Below are 18,728 nucleotides of genomic sequence, written 5' to 3'. Positions count from 1 at the left end.
AGGAGCGATACTGTGATTCCGTCGCGTCCAGGGGCAGTTCCCCGTCGCATTTTCGTGAGTGCAAATCGTAAATCGGAAAGCGTGTATGGGGCGTCGAGGTCAGTGTAAGGGGCGCCGGAATACGTATCTGCTGGGCCTGTGGGATCAATTGTGTGGCAGATGTAGCGGTCACAAAGTTCTCGCGCGAGTTGATCCGTAGTGCCCTTAAAGGCATGCAGAGCACGGCGGAGCTGGCATTGCGTTTCTCCCCTGGTGGTGGAGGGATCGAGAAGGCTTCGAAAGAGTCGCCACGCACTCTTAGAGCTCATCTGGTTTGCAGCCTTCGAACAGGTGTCTGCCCAGTTAGAATCGGAAAGTTCTGCAAAGTATGCGGCTGCCTCTGCAGAGAGCGCCTCAACGCGAGCGCGAAGTTTCCGATTAAGTTTGTTGCGTTTCCAGCGCCTTACGAGCCCTCGGCGAGCGTGCCGAACATGTAGGAGGTCTGTATCGATTGCAGGAGTCAAATTTGCAAGAGTGCGAGGTTGCAAGAGTGCGAGTGTTCGCTTGTTTCATATGGAGGGCGTATGATGCCCACGTTGCATATTAGGTCGAGGAGAGGACGGCGGGGAATGCTTGCATTCTGAACTGAGTCCAATCAGTGAGACGGGCTTGGCCCCAGTGTTGGCGCATTTTCTGCCACGGTGTGAACGAAATTCGGAGTAAAAAGTGATTGCTGCCTAGGGTTTCGTCTAATTTTTCCCATGTAGCATCGCGGATGTGACGGGTGAGGGAGAGGTCGGGGCATGTGTCTCGCGCGACCGAATTGCCGGAACGTGTGGGTTGTGCCGGAACGGTAAGAAGCGTGAGGCTCAGCGAGGAAATGAGCTCCTTAAGCTCTCTGCCCCGGGCCTTCTCGTAGTAGTAATCCCAGTGAGGGCTGGGGGCATTAAAGTCCCGGAAAATCACCAGTGGTTGTCGGGCCGCTATACGCAGCACCCGATGGAAGAGATGCACAAACGAAGCACTCGCAAGGCGAGGGGGACAGTACACGTTTAAGATATGTATTGATGGTTGGCCCCTCCGCTGAGACAGCACTGATATCATGCAGTAGTCGTGCAGAAGATCCATATCGAGGTCAATCTGTATCGACGTGTAAGCCTTATGCACGAGGAGGCATGTGGTGGTGCCGCCTACATAGGAGCAGTATCCAGAAAGGGATGGATCATGGCCAGATTCTTGGAGCACCAAGACGGCCGGCTGCGAGCCAAGTGAGCTGAAGAAAAAGGAAAGATGTGAACGCTTTCGCCTGTTCCCAAAGCCTCCAGTGCTCCACTGTATGATCTCGAATTTAAACACAATATTTGAGCGGGACGTACGGTTGGTAGCCATCGTGACTGTCTTAGGTTTTATATTTGGTCCTCCATGTCCCACTCGGAATCCTCAGAGGCAGGGAGGGGCACGGAGGCTAGATTGTCCGACACGGGGTGGTGGTAGCCATCTTACGACGATGCCGTGGAGCGGCACCCTCACTGCTCACCGAGCAGAAGCGGGAACGCGATGCCTTGGGTTGAAACTGGGTGATTGCCCAGGCTTGAATAGCCTGGGTAACCTCTACTACTATGCGTTGGACAGAGAAGCTGGTGAGGAGGTGATTAATTGAAGCTTCGACGCGCTTAAAGCGTTCCTCTATGCGTGGGGCGCGCTCCTCGCTGGGGAGAGTTTGGTTAGCGGGCAAGAAAACCTGAGGTGCCCCAGGAGCCTCAAGAGCTTCTGGAGTAGATGCGGCACCGGTTCCGAGTGCTGGAGTACACATGGCTGCTTGAACCGACGGTTTAATGGCAGAAGACTTAGCACGAGGACTAAGCTTGGACGTAGCTGGCGTAGCCGCCTGGACAGAGGAGGCAATACCGGATGGCCTTGCAGTACACTGTTGTTGGGGTTGAAGTCGCTTATTTAAGAGTTCGAGTTGTTTAGTTAAAAGAGAATTTAGCCTTTGAAGTGCCGCAACTTCATGGTGAAGGGCCGCAAGTTCGGGAGAAGGAGGATCGACAGAAGGGGGTGAGAGAGGCTTAGAAACAGCATTCCCTGCCCAACTGCTCACCTGAGGTACCGCCGCTGGTTCTTCGAGCGGTAGGAATGCCTGAGTGTCGGCGTGGAGTGGTGGAGCCGACTGACGCAAGTTGGTGTCGCTGTCTAGTTGTGACGAATATGAGGTGGTCCCTCAAGGAGATGTTGACGGCTGCTTGCGTTTCCGATATTTTGCCGTGCAGCCACTGGTCCCAGTCTCGTGGGCACCGTGGCAGAGGAGGCACTTGGGGTGGCAGTCGTGGGCATTGAGACCTGCAGGTGTGGGGGTTCCGCATTTGGCACACTGGGTTGGAGCGGGGTGAGGACAGTGAGGTGGTAGATGACCGATGGTACCGCACTTGGTGCAAACAGGGACCGTTTTTTTTGTAGGCTTTCTTTCTACTTGGCTTGAGGTAGGATCAAAGCCCGTAACCACGTTAGCGACTGCCAACGCCGGGCTGAGAGCCCTTAGCAAGGCGGCGTTTTAGCTAGGAGTGAAGGACGTCCCTCAAGTTGTCAAAACTGGGCCCACCTGGATGAAGGTGTTGTCTAGACAAAGCGGAGAACTTGGCGGTGACGATAAACCCAAGTTTCAGGGGTAGCAGGGTGAATGTCCACAGAAATAGCAGAAAATCTAATGTAGTGTAGCTGTGCCAAGCGTTCACGCGCGTCAACGCTAATAGCAGTATATTGCGCCCTTCATGATGCGCTTGCAGCCGTTTTGCTAGCTCCACATATACCAATTTTGGTGTTACGTGACGTCAATGGATGACAAATTTTATGACTTGTGCAAAGATGATAATCCTGAAACGCGTGTTATGTAACAACATGACATAAAACCACGCTGATAGCGTGCTCGCGGCCGTTTCGCTAGCTTCACATATACTAAATTCGGTATCGCGTGACGTGGATAGATGAAAAAAATAAACGACACATCTAAACATGATAATCAAGACGCGGAAGTCATGTACAGCATCATTTACCTCCACGTCATAACGTTGTGCTGACCTTAAAGTGACATAATAACATTTCTTATTCATGTTTCGCATATCATCGATTCCTAATGTACGTGGGATCTGCCTTTTTTTATTTTGCCTGTTTTCTGAGAAATAAAGTTTGTATTCTAGTTATTGACACAATTTAGTGAAAAGAAACAGCTCGCAACTTTCCAAACTTTGTTTAGGGAGGTATGCTAGCAGAAACGACACAAGCAAACGCGCCGGCAGCGGCGGCGAGGTTTCAGCCGGCTGTACACGAAAGCGAGACTTGTTGGGGCATGCTGACTCGCTGCAACTGCACTGTCTACTTCCAGAGTTCTCGGCGATCGTAATCCAAGTCAGGCCCTCAATGAACGCGTCCTCGTTGATGCCATCAGCTTCGTCGTGCTGAACGGGTAGCTAGCGATTTGAGCCGATGCGAGGTACTGCCGATGCCTGCTCCACCGTTTTGAATCTCCAGCCTGCTGGTTAGGTCACGTGGTTTGATCTAGCACAGCAAAGGCTGTGAAGCGGAACGCCGATCGAGTTTCACGTGGCGGGAAAATTAGTCTCAGAGTGACTCTTGTGCGCTGTCGACGCGGCGTTGTTTTCCAGCCGCTGGGGCGGCGAAAAGAGCCAGTTTCCGGAATATTTCAGCGGTCTCGCTCTCTTCGAGGCCAAGGGTGAACGCGCCCTAAGTGTTTCACCTGCAATACGCCTCCCTCTGCAGTTACTCTCGAACGGTCTATACGTTCATCAGGCGCGTCTATTGAGCTTCATTACTCTTTTTTCGGGGAATTTTGCTTTATAGTGTACTTGGAGTGTTTACTAGACGGACGGACATATGGACGAACTCACGAATGGACAGATGGATGCATGGATGAACGGACAGACACACAAACGGACGAACAGACGGACGCATTGACGGACGAATAGACGCATGGACGGAGTCATGGACGGATGGATGGATGCACAGACGGACATGCGGAGAGATGGATAGATGCACGGATTGACACATGGATGGACGCACGGCTTCACGGACACAAAGAAGGACGGACGGACGCATGGACGGACGCATGAAGGGACAGGCGGACGGACACACGGATGAACGACGCTACGCCCCACTCATCATTATTCACTCCGGCGATATGGTGTGATTTTCTTATATCTACTGGTGCAAGCACATATTCGTATACGTGGTAAACGCAATGTAGCGCAAAGCCCCATCAGCAACTAAGATTTCCTGTCTAGACTTGTCAAGTGCACCACATTTGATGGTGAACCGAATAAGAAAAAAGTGCTTAAACGTATAAATGTAAAAGGTGGTACTGAATCCAACGCACAGATATGCGCCCTTTCTAAGATCATTTTCTCTGCTATTATCTGGTTAATCTTCCGGCCTTCCTTTTTTTTCTATTTCCTCTATTTTTTGTTGCATGCAAATGAAAACAAGCAAATAAGTAGTTCAGTCACGCTACAGCAGTGCGTAGCGAGCAGACCACAAGCTCAATGCGTACAAACACCACAGCAAAAGCGTCATTTAAAAACCAAACTAGCACCGAATAAAAGTGTTTTTTCGACATCTTGACCTCGAGCCTGGAATATATTTATTATGTTTATTCTTTATAAGTTGAAAGACGTCTGGTGGGCTGAGGCTTTTCCTAAGGGTTTTACGAAGCGCCATAAGATTCCTGTCCGTTCCCGTATAGTCAGGCAGCAATAAAATTGCAATGAATGCCTAAAAAACCCTTCTTTTTTGCATACACCGAACACTCCATTATACGCGAAGGGTCAGTGCGCTGGCACAAACCTGAGATACGCTTTCGAATGCTAAGCGCTGGCGGCTAGACCGCTGAACTTATTCAAAGTGTTCATATTTTAAGAGAATCCTGCTGATAGAGCACATGTCGTAGCTTTCGCTACACTTTTTGTAATGGAGCAGTCTTGTGTAATCCTTTTTTTTAACGCACGAGGACGGTGTTCGTGGCTTACTTAAAGTTGTGAAAAAAGAATTTTACTGCGACAATTATCCAAGACGATGATTCTGTCCACTTCTTCCTCTCTCTCCTGCCTGCTTTCCTTTATTTCGCAGAAGCACTGTGGCAATCTGTATTGGGTAGGTAAAAGCAAAGAAAACCAAACTCTAATGTCAAAATCATTTTATTGATTGATGAAGAAACGAGACGTAGAGGTAGAAACATTTCGTTGTGGCGTACATGTGTATCACTTGCTTTTTGTGGCAGTGATTAATTTGATAACAATTTAGTGATATATACATCACGTATAAATTGAGGCCACTAGCCCAATTGTGTTCGAAGCGCCCTTTGGAGTGAATTGGGGCCTCTAAATTTTCCAGAAGATGATTCTTTATCGCGTGCCGCACAGGATGTAGCGCAACGATCAACATAACTGCGCCACCGTTACCACTTGTAACCATAACCTCCGTATCCGTATCCTCCGTAGCCACCGTAACCACTGCCGAGACCGGAGTGGGCGATCAGAGCGCCTCCACTGTGCAGCTTGTTGACGTGATGCACCGTCTTCACCAGAAAGGCCGGTCCAGCTACGGCCTTTGTGAAGGCAGGCCCCCCACTTAGAATTGCCACGCTGCTGCCGACGCCGACGCCGGTGACACCGTAGCCACCACCAAGCCCATAGCCGAGACCATAACTTCCATAGCCAAGACCGTATCCTCCGTAGCCATGACCGTAGCCAAGACCGATGCCACCGGCTGATGCAGTGGCGAGTAAGGCGCAGAGAACAGCCGCAATGGTCTGTATTGAATGAAGGAGCAAACAAAAGTTTTTGTCAGAAGTCATTCAATGTTTTTTTTTCTTCCTTTGAAGGCTTTGTAAGGAGACTCATTTACCTTTTACAGAGGAAAAAACTGATTACGCCTTAGAATTGTCATTTTCTCAATATATGCATCATGTACGAGTTTCACTAAAACAACAGTATCTCCACAAACTATAGTAAGCTCAAGTAGTTGCTGACATCGTTTTTTCAGAGTCGCGAGGAAAACATACCCCCTCCTCCTGTCGTGCTTCTCCGCCCCCCCCCCCAAAAAAAAAAGAATATCAGCATTTGCACTGCGTTCTGTTCCTAATGGCGTCCGTGGAAAGAGTTCAGAACGAGGCGAGGGGGAACTGCTGCAAGTATTCACCCCCTTCCTCCCAACTCTGCACCATATACTTTATTGCTACGCTACTGGTCGAAATTTATCTTCCGTTATTATGCTTTAAAGCCTACAGCAAGGCAGCAGACATGCGGGGAACACCCATAGAATGGTGTCACTGGTTTCACTGTACATATTTGGTAATATGATTCTTGTAAGCCGCAATATAAAAGCAAAGCACTTACAAAGATTTATGGCAAGGAATCGACCCAAGTTCGCCAATTCTAATCATGCTACCCCTCACAGGCCAAACACATTGACAGCCTTCTATTCGGCAGTTATAAATAATACAGATCGAACATGAAGTGGCACGTGTGCTATATTTATTAAAACGAGTAATCCCGCTATCTTAGCCCTTTAATTTGCTCTGACAGCTCCATGGCAGGTTGTTTGATGTGCACGTGTAACGAACGCACGACAGTCTTGAAGAACTCACCAGTGTGTTCATGTTGGCTGAGACTTCGGCGACTGCTGCTCAGGTGCTGATGGCTGCGTGTCTTTGCATACTCCTTAAATACTCCACCCCGAATGAGGGAAAACATAGTACGGCAGTAACGAGAGTCACGTATTCAGAACACTCTCGGTCAGTGGTATCATATCACCCGTCTTTCTCTCACCTCCTATTTAAAAGCTAGAAAAAACAAATGCAAGCGTCGGCTTTTCAGTGCCATTTTTTTTTCTCCTTATGCAGGGCGTTGCCGCGGGCCTGCAGTGGAGCATCTGCTGCGCAAGCGGAAAGGGAAAATTTGGACGTGCCATAGTGTAGATTGTATCACATACATAGTCGGACCTCGTCTTATTATCTCGTTCTACAGATATGCACCCGTTGGCTAAGGATGCAAAGTGCAACACGTAAATTTGCCTTTCCTGCCCACTTTCTGGGAAGGAAGAATATTGTTCATGCGCTCGAGAATATCAAAACGGAAGCGCTTATCAGTGAAGTAAGATCTTAGAGAGAAAGGTAGAAATTCTAGCCACAAGCATTATGCTTCCGTTTGGATAGGTGGCACATCGCACACGTGGTAGAGCTCTGGATTTATATCTCACTATTGCTAGAAATTAACTGCGCCAAGCCTGTCGCAACAAAGACAGCAACTTATTTTCAGCAAATTTCTTGATTCGACTTTCTCTTCCTATCATCGTTTACTGTTCTACAACGAAGTGTCACTGTTTTCAACAGCAGACCCTTTGAAATCAGCACAACAAATACAAAAGACATCCACCGTGAGGTACACTAAACATTTTGGTATAGAGTAAAAGTTGTTTGTTGCGTAATACTCGATGCAAAGTAGAGTGCATATAGTTCATCAGAGACATGCCCTCATACATTTTAAGCGAACCTGCAAAATATATCTGAACGCAGCTCACAGAGCTAAAGCAGGTCGACACACGTAACACCGTATCACGCACGAAGACTAAAAGTTTATAAAAGGATAATATGTACACACAAAGTTTGTAGAATGCTTGAGGTTCATCTTCAAACGGAGACCACGATAGCGGAAGCGAGCCTCAAGTGCCTCGCCATCCGAAATTCTCGAATGTTTCGTTTCGTGGGGTGTACCTCAACCGTGCCGTGAGGAAGGCAGTCACCAAGTGCGTAATATTAGCCGTTTGAAGGCATCATGCAATGCCGAATGAAGGCAAAGTTGTCAAGTTCCCACTATGCCATAATTATGCGTGTGGCGAATCACCCAAATGCCCACGACGCGTCTGTTGGGCAACAAGCGATGTTGTGCAAAGCTGTTCACTTTGTTGATGATTAGTGATGATGATTAAAAATGTCGGAGAGCTTTGCAATGAATCGACTAATCAGAGACTCGATTCTAAACACACAGGATCTGACGCCTCGCCCGATTTAACTTTTCTGACACGCGATACAAGATGTGTGAAAAGACTCCCTCCACTACATGACATTGATTAAGTGTATTCGCCGGCACAATTTCCACAAATATCGTGGCTTTGTGGCAGAACAGCTGCTCCTCATGCAGATAGCCTGCATGTGATCCTCGCTTGGATTGATATATTTTTCTGATTTATTTGATCTGCATCTTTCTTCCTTTATCAGTCGCGGAGAAGATGATATTTTGTCACAATTCACAACGTCGTTGCAGAAGCCGAAATTCTTGAGAAACGAGCTTTTCAATGCTATCGCATCAAAATGTATATTGGTCGGCTTCGACAAACAGCCGGGATAGCTTTGTACACCTAGCAAACGGCATGAAAAAAACGTAAGAGTTGTGGACACATCGATACCTAGAACTATAATAGGGTGACCATCCTGGCTACTTGATCAGCCTATAGGAGGTCCCGCGCTGAATAAGAAATTTTTGCTGACGGTATCCTGCTGCGTTACGCATGGTGGTGGTGTCCTGCGTTCCGTACAAGTATACGCTGGACGGAGTTGTCGACGGTGTCCTGCTCCCGTACGTATACAGTGATGTCTCGCGTTCCGTACAACTACGCTATTTAGAGTTGTAAGTAAAGTAATCGATTATTTGCAACCAAGCACATACTTCGCGATATAACATATTACTTTTTCGATGCTGTAACATTGTGTTCACTTGAACAACATTTTCTTGTAATTGAGTACCGGTAATCTACCACGTTTTTTTTTTAAAAAGAGTTTAATTTACTCCAGTTCGACGGTTCTTGGCCTCAAATGATTTGACTGCTGTGTAGGCACCCGCCGTCCTGTAAGACAAGTGTGCATTTTCACAGACTATTTTTAGAGCGCAACGGTCAGGAGCCCATTGCTACGTAAGCAACGCCACTCTTTGTGGCAAACAAGTTCTATTGAGTGCGTGTCACAAGGGGTGAGCCCCAATACCGCGTACAGCAGGTGTGAGTGTCAAACAAAAAATGATGTACGCGCTGTAGGAGTTCGGTGAAAAAATAAAATTACTAGTAGACCGAGCGCCGACTCTCCCTACAGACATCAACAGGTTATATATCAGCAATGTAGACAAATACTTCAGAGTCTACCAGACATATGTAACGTTTATAAAAGTAGATAGTGAGTATTGCGACCATAAAAAAGGTTTATAACGGACATTTCACGAAGAATAGGGTATATTAGAAAAGCAGTTCCGGGACCTCGCATGGCTCTGTGGTAGAATACTTGTCTTCCACGCAAAATGCTCGAGTTCTGTTTATGATGGGACCCTGACATTTACACTTTGCATTCGTCTGGTGAAGGCTTCCAATCTGAGCTTTTACCAAACGATTCCGCGTTAAAATTACCCGCGTCTGTTGGTTTAAATTAACTTTCTTTCACCTGTGGCACATAATCACCCACAGGTATGTGCCACACGTCTGGTGGCCAGGGTTTGACGACGTACATGACAGGGTTATGACATTATTCATGTTATCACCAGCGAGTCATATTTTACAAACTCTTTCACCATCCCATACTAATCTTGGTTTACCCTAAGCTAAGCTGGTGATTACAAGAGCACCTTGACGTAGGTGGCTGGAAAGAAGAAGGACCATTTATTTGACAAAAGCACTGTTAACACAGAAGTTGCATATAAAAAAAAGAATTCAAATTCGTTACGTAAGATTCAGTGTATTATATCATTGACATCCATGTGTATGCGTAAATGAAGCGTAATAAACCAGCGGAGCTCCATGGCAACACTCTTCTACACGCACATCGGAGTCACTCCCCAGTGAGCACCTTGACCTAGGGGATTTACCTTGTCCCACTCTCCGTGAGCGCCATCTGTCGCATCAAGCGGAATCAGCCTGGGCGGCACACAGCCGGACTAGACTGCACTTGCGGGCAGTCTAGCCCTGCCGTGGGCGGCGAATACAATCAGGACGCGCCGTATGGCGCACTGTCATCCCTTTACTTACTCTTACACTATGGCCTTTTTGCTTATTGCGCAATAGTGGTTAGAGACACCGGTGGCAGTGGCGGTGGCGGCTGTGGTGGCAGACAACTACGGCGCTTCACGTTACCCGAGTTTTGATCTCATGACAGCTCTTGCTGTAAAAATATTAAATAGGAGACATCTTATCCGCCCCCTTTAGCGCTCGCCCAAACCACCCCAACACGCAACTGTCTGGAGTCGAGATAGGGAGAAGGAGATCCACCGAGTTCGACGAGCAATATGTAATGGGTCATGGAGGCGCGTTATATATTATAAGCGCGCAAAAAAAAGCTCCTCGAAGTTTTGATGTGATTACCGCAGGCGCGTTGCTTTTGTTCCCAGCAAACTCACCTCCTACTCCGCCCCTCTCAAATTTTGCAGTACTGTCTCTGCCCCCCTGTACAGACACATGAGCGCCTTTGCCCCAAACTGTCAGCAAAGGTATCCAGATCAGCTCAGCACACAGTGGTACGGGATAACCTGTGTGCGCTCTCCCTCCACGCAGAGAGAAAAAGAACAAACTTTTGAAAGCTTTGTTTTTGGAAGCCACCTGAAGCACAAAAGCCTACGTAACCACAGCCATGGCGGGGCCTCTCCGATTCCTGAAGAAATTCCACGCGCCGAGCTCAACCTTCGTTCGAGGTTTTCTATGGAGGGAGAGGGGAGCTTGTTAGGTGGCACCGCCACTGCCGCATGTGTAGGCGGCTAGAAAAGCACTACGATAATGCACTACCAAAGAGGCTCCTGCATCCTGCGACTCACGCTTGTGCAGCTGATTTCTGTGAACAGCAACATACATCAATTTTTCTTATCTCAATTTCTTTTCAACACCGACCGCTTCAGAACCAACCTCAAATCGCGATTCGAGTTTTAAAACTAAATGGCAAATTTCTCATCTTGCTCTTAGACCTCAGATGCTAATTTCGATTATTAAAACCAAAATAAAGTAATTTTTCCACCTTGTACTGTTTGCGACGCTTATTGCAGCATCTGAAAATCTCGAGAACGCTCAAACACTTTTTATGACATAAGATTGGTGACTAAAGACCAAGTGACTAAATGTGAACGCGTCCGGGAGATCGGGAGATCTCCCGGACGAGTGCAAACAAATGCATTATCGCAACGATATCGAACGGAGAAAGAAATCTTACTCGCACGTTGGTCCTCACTGATAACCTACACGAAAGTGCTGAATACTCTATGCGCGATCTGATCCTTATCTCACGAGCAGTTTAGTACCTGACAAACTTAAGTAAGTGTTCGACAAGAGAGACATTGCATACCTGCGCACCGGCAAACACAAACTTCTCACTTCGACACACACACACACACACACGCACGCGCGCGCACACACACACACACACACACACTCAGTCTCTCTCTCTCTCTTTGTGTGTATGTGTGTGTGTGTTTGTATCACCTTTGGAAAGCCATACTGCTCCCTATCTCATTTACATCTACCTCGAACATTTACTCAAGGCCATCGCCACTTTATCGCTCACAGTCAAAGACGCTGTCAGCACCGACAGCCAGAGGTCTCTAGTGCTTTAGCATTGAAATGCAACTGCCGCTGCCGGGATTGTACCCGCTACATTGATATCAACAGCCACGCATAGCATTTACTGCTACACCGTGATGACACCACAAAAAATTTGTAAGAAAATTTTGAGACAACGCACATATGCAGTTTGTATTAAAATAGACAACAATCATGTACCTCCTTGTACGCGTGTCAGAATGAAAATGGCGTGGCTTAAAAGTATCTGCTTATAAATGGTGGGGATCTCTACGGGGAGCACAGCGCCCGCAAGTCATTTCGAGAAAACCACGTATCTCATAACTCCCCGCAACTAGATATCAGAATACTAAGTACTGGTTGCAATCTTTTCTTTGATATTCATTTATTTTTTACTGCTCTTGTTGACGAACGTACGGCAACCGCGCCACTCACTCTATTCAAAAATGCTGACAACTAGAACTGTAGCACCCATGCAACGTCTTATTGCGGTAAAGCACGAACAAAGAAATAATTCAAGTGCTATAGCATGAACCTCGGAGACGACAGACAACAGAGTATGACACACATAAGTGCGTGCCAATGAAAACACAGCATGCGAAAAACATTAAAAGCAGCAGAGATCGCCATGGATAATAGGCGTCGTATCGGGTGTCTTCTAGTGCTCTCTCCGACAAAGAAATTGTGTTTTTAGGGCGTACCACTTGATATTTTTTGCCATTTATTACCATTTATTTATTTTTTCGACGTAATTTTCATTCTTCATTTTTTCGAAGAGTTGATTCTTACCACTTTCGAGTGTCGTGACTTTGTGGATGTGAAGCAGAACAGGGGCGTGGTATATAGTCTATAGTGATGAATAAAACGGGGCTCGGGAAGGCTGCATACCCGGCTGGAGAAGAGTGAGACGAAGACGAAGAGCAGATGAACTTTTAGCCTTGCACATCTGCTCACTGGTGAGCAGATGGTGAGCAGATGAGCAAGGATAGAAGTTCATCTGCTCACCAGCTTTTAGGGTTGCGGCCAAGAACTAGGTAGCTGTTATAATTTGAATTGTCTTTCAATATTTGTTACAGTGCAATAGTTATTTGATATGTGTGTTTTTGCAGGTAAGACTGACAGGAGGCGCTTTTCTTCACCTCCATATGAGACATTCTGCTGGTCTGCTTCTACTTATTCGAAGGAGTTGCCGGTGGTGCTTTTCTTGCGCAACAAGATATCATCCGTTTCAGTAGCTCTTGTCTAAAAAAATAATGGCATAATTCGGATGAAGAACCCGAAAGCGATTCCAGCGGTATTATGGCTGGTGACGGCCCATTTCATGTGAATAACCGAAGTGCGCCAGTTTGGCTGAGAGATATACTCTGAATTTTACCACATCAGTCCTGCGTACAATATCTGCTGAAGTGCATGATATTTACATTCCATCGGGGACGCGCGTTCACATCGCCTCATTTAGCTCGCACCACAGGTCTAGTCCGTGGTGTAGATGCCAGTATGACACCCTCTGAGGTACTGTAATTGTTCTCGCCCGCAAGTGTTTTTTTAGCCTTTTGGTGAAGACGGTTGGTGTACAGGAGCAAATTGTGTTGTTCTGACCTTCGCAGGGTGAATCCAACTATGAGAAATCAAGTCCTTGCTGAATGAGGGTAAAATCAATAATGATGCATAAGACATTTTAGGTAAAATTGTAGTAAAAAACGAAGGCACTAGAAATTGATGAACTAATACAATTTGACAAACAGCAGAACAATGTATATTGGCAGAAAGAATCGAAAAAAAAAGAAAAAAAAGAGACGCAGACACAAAAACAGACAACCCATTCAATCGAAATATAGGTGGATAGGCATGTGCTGCATATGTATGGTACTCCACATAATAACTGGCAAGTGAAGACTCGAACAATTCTCTACAGTTGGTTTCAATGATCGGTGCATCTAGGGAATTCCACTTAATGACCGTTCGTGAAAATAAAGAAAAATTAAAAACAATATTAGTCGTTTGTTGTGAAATGATTGCAAAACAATGTCGCAGTCTCGTATCTTACCCTTGCAGAATGATCATAGTTGGATATACGGCCTTTCATATGACCTTCAACATTTTTAAACATGTGACGCAAACGCGCGATATTATTCCTCTCCTGAGTGTGCTTCAGATTAGCCTTTGCCACTAAGCCTGAGACCAAGATCCTACATTAGCGATTAAAAATTAAATGTTACGGCTTTGTTTTCGACCTTTTGGGCTCATTATTATTTGACTAAGTAATGGAGTACCTAGAAATATTAGCGCACTTTAGAATATGCAAGACGAGTGTTTTAAATGCTACGAGCTTTGTATCACAAGAAGAATGGCGAAGGAAGCGTTACAAGTAATGGAGTTAGGACATTGCTTTGCTAGGGATCTCTGTTATATGATCATTTCAGCGCAAGTCACTGCTAATGTGAAGACCAAGGTGCTTGTAGCGCTCGCCGCAAGATAATATAGTATGGTCAGTTGCATAGTCATATGAGTGTATATGTGCTTTATTTTCGATAGACATGACAACACTTTTCTTATGATTGCAGATGAAGTCACTATGAATTATACCGGCCTTATCAGAGAAAAAGTGCAGAACCCAGATTACATGGATACAGATCCTTCAGCGCTAAAGCACTTCGATCCTCTTTGTACTAAAAAGACGCTTCTCCTGTCCATTCAAAACCAAAGAATACTTTAAGGACAGCCAGTCTAAAACAGATTTTCTTTAAGGATATTGTAAGTAATGTTGTCCCCGAGGTTATAATAAGAAAACCATGGAGTCACTTGAATGTCTTCAATGGAATTACCAATCGATTCACGCAGCAGTAATTGTTCGATATATTTGGCATTAAAATTCTCTCCAGACATGGTTACACTACAGGAAACTTGGCTTTCAATGCAGCAATCTTTCCAACTAAATAGCTTCAGAACTATCCACCTAAGCCGTTTATGAAAAGGCTGAAATTTTGCCATTGTCTTTATTAATAGAATAAGTCACAAACAAGAAATATTGTCTAGGCATATGTTACCTAAGAGGGAAATGATCGCTTTAGAAATGACTTTGCCTGGCTGCATGCTTTTTTTTCCTTTTTAATGCATACTTTCCCACGGGCGTATTTGATACCTTATAATTGAACGATGCACTGAATTGTGGTTATTGAAATCAAATTCTTGTTGGTGGCTATGTTTCACATCATACGTGTTGGGACGTCCGAACTGATCGGTGAGGTAAAAAGATTGTGGGAGAGAACAGCAGATGACAACCTGTGTTGCACGTACTCAAGAACGCCAACATTTAGTTGTGATCGGTCTCGCTTAGCCTTGAATTTGAGTTTTGTGAGTTCTTCACTCACTATTTTATCATGAACTGCAGAAACTTTTTCTACCAATAGCGATCATGTGCCCATTATATATGAGATAGCCTGCCTTATAACACCGTGATGCTCTCACACTCCATGTTTATAATTAAAATAAATTGAAAATACATTTCGAGTCTGCTTTGACCATTTGACCCCAGCAAGTAGATATGAAAGCCATGAGAGTAAGCGCATTGATGAACACATTGGGGACCCTAAAGCTTCGCCTTCAGTAGTTCAACGTGACAGTGACATCCTCTTCCAAGTGGCTACTTGAGAGAGGATGACTCTGTCGCGTTCGACTACTGAACATCCTCACCCAAGTGGGTATTTAGGAGGTTATCACCAACTATGTGGATTTACAAAGGGAATGGGCACTGTAGTGTTTGTGCCTTTCGTACTGGGTGACCAGCTTTTAACAATGGAGCCATTATTATAATCGCATATTTTAATGCTCGTTCTGAATGAACGCTTGTACGACGCAATATTTCTACGATATTTCATGTTGCATTGTGAAGCATATATACAGGACGCGTGCGTTTGTGAAGCATGAAAGCTACTTTCACTGCATTTTCAAGCAGAGGAAGTTCATTTGACTGTCTTCACAAGCACAGGCGTTGCCGCATGGTAGAACATCCGCCTTTTTCGGTAACTCTCACAACCAACGATGCAAACGCCGAAATTTCTGCAACACCAGCACTTTAACGCTATCATGTTAAAAAACATACAAAAGAGCAGAATTAGTCGTTGAATGTGCAAGAACACATCCCGTATTCTATGGTGAAATTCCGACTGTGCACGGGATTTTCAGCCGACATAAAGCCGCCTGGAAAAAACTCCGGTATAACCTGTGCCCCCAAAAACTGGTCTCAATATAAATTTTTCAGTGCCAGTTTCAAACGCACAAATCGAACGTGTAGTGTTTATAAGTAAGAATTTGCTTATCGCAAACCAGCTCAAATTTTTTGTTTGGGTTGGCACTTCGTCACGGAGAAAGCACGACGCCTATTTGTAATCTGATGCAGTCGAAAAGAAAAGAAAACTAATAATAAATATAAACCAAATAAGTTCAGAGTAGATTGTTCAATATGGTTTGCGAACGCAGACATGGAAAAGCTGCATTCAACTTGCTCGCAAAAAAAGACAACATGCTGCTCTAGTAACTTTAGACACAGCCAAATTATATTGATTGATTGATATGTGGGGTTTAACGTCCCAAAACCACTATATGATTATGAGAGACGCCGTAGTGGAGGACTCCGGAAACTTAGACCACGTGGGGTTCTTTAACGTGCCCCCAAATCTGAGCACACGGGCCTACAACATTTCCGCCTCCATCGGAAATGCAGCCGCCGCAGCCGGGATTTGAACCCACGCCCTGCGGGTCAGCAACCGAGTACCTTAGCCACTAGACCACCGCAGCGGGGCGCCAAATTATATGACTGTGTGGAACACTCAGTTATGTTGGAAACATTACACAGCCACAATTTTCCAAAATCAGTATTTGCGTGGCTGAGAGAATTTCTGAGGGCAAAAAGTTTTACTGCTTTAATGGTGATTGTGCATTGCCGAAGTTCAAGAAAATTTGCGGTGTCCACCAGGGCGCTCTCTTGTCACCAATACTTTTTTACATATTAATGAGCATAATCCCGAATCTGTAGGGTGTGAAGGTGTTTGTATATGCAGATGATATTGCATCTTTAGCGGCGGATAGTGACATATACTGTTTGTGTCAAAAGCTACAGGCATATATGATTATGCTGGAGATATCACTAGAGACAATGTATACAAAATGGTTGTGTTGATATTCCCATTAGCTGATCCCCTCACAATATCACTATGCTATACACAAGAGCCTGGTTCACAAGTTGAGTCGGTTAGATAATTAGGAGTAATTAATACTGGGTAACTAAACTAGACTCCCTGCATAGAGAGCATTGTATCTAAAGCAAAACGTGCCTTAGACATTCTTCGCAAACTGAGCAGCCGTCGATATGGATTACGCAGGACCCCACTGATGATGATAGACAAATTGGATATGCGACCAATATTAGATTTTGGGTGTGTAATTTTCTCAGGGGGCCCTGCTTACAAACTGAAGCCTCTGATTAGGCTGTAAATAAGAAGCCTTGTCATTGTCTATAGAACTCTCTAGGTTTTTAAGTGACAACGTTATGTATAAAGAAGCGCAATTTCCTACATTGCCTTGTCATTTCCGTATACTGATGATTTGGATATTCTTAAATAATTACAGCTATGCGCTAAAATGATCTGAATATGTTTTTATAAATAACCCAGACTCGTTTTTTTTTCTCGCCTATTGACACACTCTAAGCCGAAAAAGACTAAAGTGGGGTATGCCATTGGTCCTTTAGGGGTCTAAATGCGCTGCCACAGATTTTGAACCGATTTTGGACTAACTGCGGGACTAACTGCAAGGGCGCAACTGTTACCCCAAGCACTTACTCCACTTGGTTTAAATGTTGGCCCCAGTAGAATGCTCCAGCGGGACTAACAGTTGAACCGTCTGGACCAATGGCAGAAAAAAAATGGCGACACTGCGTTTGTGCAGTATATTTTATGTTTATTCCAATTTAATGGCCATTTGGGCTACCGTTTAAAGCGGCAAAACGGGCATTCTTTGTATTCCAATTTAATCAGCACTGAAGATCATAGTATGTTATTCATGCAACACACAAACACACACACACACATACGCACTATTATTTCAAAGTAAAACACCGCGAACACTGATGGCCCGCGCTGTACTACAGAGAACAGACTCTCGGGTATATACAGCACAGTATTTTGACCTCCCATCTAGTGCCAGTGGGCGACTTTTACTCGGCTTAAGAAAACAATAAATATTGACACCGTAACGCGAAAATTTACATGGGCTTATTCGTAGCACCGATGCGCATCGATCTTTTAATATAGATCCATCTAATCTTCAACATGCCTCCAGCCCGAGAATACGAATTATCAGCTGGTATTCGATCATGTCGGCCGAACCAGCGTTCGCAGTGCTGGCGCACGAGTCCACAAACACAAACATAGCAGCGGCGCCTGTGCGGGAAAGCCGGCGAAGCAGCCGCATGCGCCCCGCCGATGCCATACCGTGTCGGCTTGCCGACGGCGTCGCTAGGCTTACGACGAGTACGGCTAAACGACCGCCGGCGATCGCAACATGCGGCTCGCGTGAAATTTTCGTCGTCGTTATTTTATAGTCACAAATGAACAATAGGTAAGTGCCCCATGTTCGCTGTGTCTTACGGAATGATGCAGATATCTGTATACTTACAGCGACGAGATCGTTCGCAGGCACGGTTCTTTCATCGTGCTGGTAAGTCGCTCCCTGTGTACCGCTGGCCGCACGATTAGTCGTATCCGCGATCGCCTACACGTTGGGTTTTTGATAACGATTGTTGCATGGATAAAAAGACAAGTTTGCCTGAGCTACTATTTTTGTGAACTTGTACGCGACGTTTCCTTCGCTTGTGCCGGCAATGCAATCACGCCGGCAGCCCGCTTGATACCGATGACGTACGAAGCCTACTTTTCCTATATATCGCTTTGAACTTGTGGTCACTGTGTGGGTACACGACCGCTGATGAACAGCTTACCTTTATTAGCATTGTCAGTGCTCACCGTAGTTCGAACTTATTCAGCACATTAAAGCGAGTTCTCGGCATTGCCCGTGTTTGCGGAGACTTTCACTTGGCTTCGGCTCGCCCGTGCCGGCATGGTGGAAACGCGAGGGCACTTGCT

The 18,728-nt window shown here is 45.6% G+C and overlaps 1 protein-coding gene across 1 annotated transcript; it reads right to left on the bottom strand.

The window, feature by feature from the left end:
* Window positions 1–5,165: 5,165 nt before the first annotated feature.
* On the bottom strand, window positions 5,166–6,706 carry LOC142803503 (uncharacterized). The gene is made up of 2 exons (XM_075888624.1): window positions 6,635–6,706; window positions 5,166–5,797 (listed from the first exon to the last, which is right to left on the bottom strand). The coding sequence occupies exons 1-2, from the start codon at window positions 6,644–6,646 to the stop codon at window positions 5,444–5,446; spliced, it is 366 nt and encodes a 121-aa protein (XP_075744739.1). The 5' UTR covers window positions 6,647–6,706; the 3' UTR covers window positions 5,166–5,443.
* Between the last annotated feature and the right edge of the window lie 12,022 nt (window positions 6,707–18,728).

This window comes from Rhipicephalus microplus, chromosome 3 (assembly GCF_043290135.1).
Source record: "Rhipicephalus microplus isolate Deutch F79 chromosome 3, USDA_Rmic, whole genome shotgun sequence".
Taxonomy (NCBI): Eukaryota; Metazoa; Arthropoda; class Arachnida; order Ixodida; family Ixodidae; genus Rhipicephalus; species Rhipicephalus microplus.
This window is presented reverse-complemented; position numbering and strand designations above follow the sequence as displayed.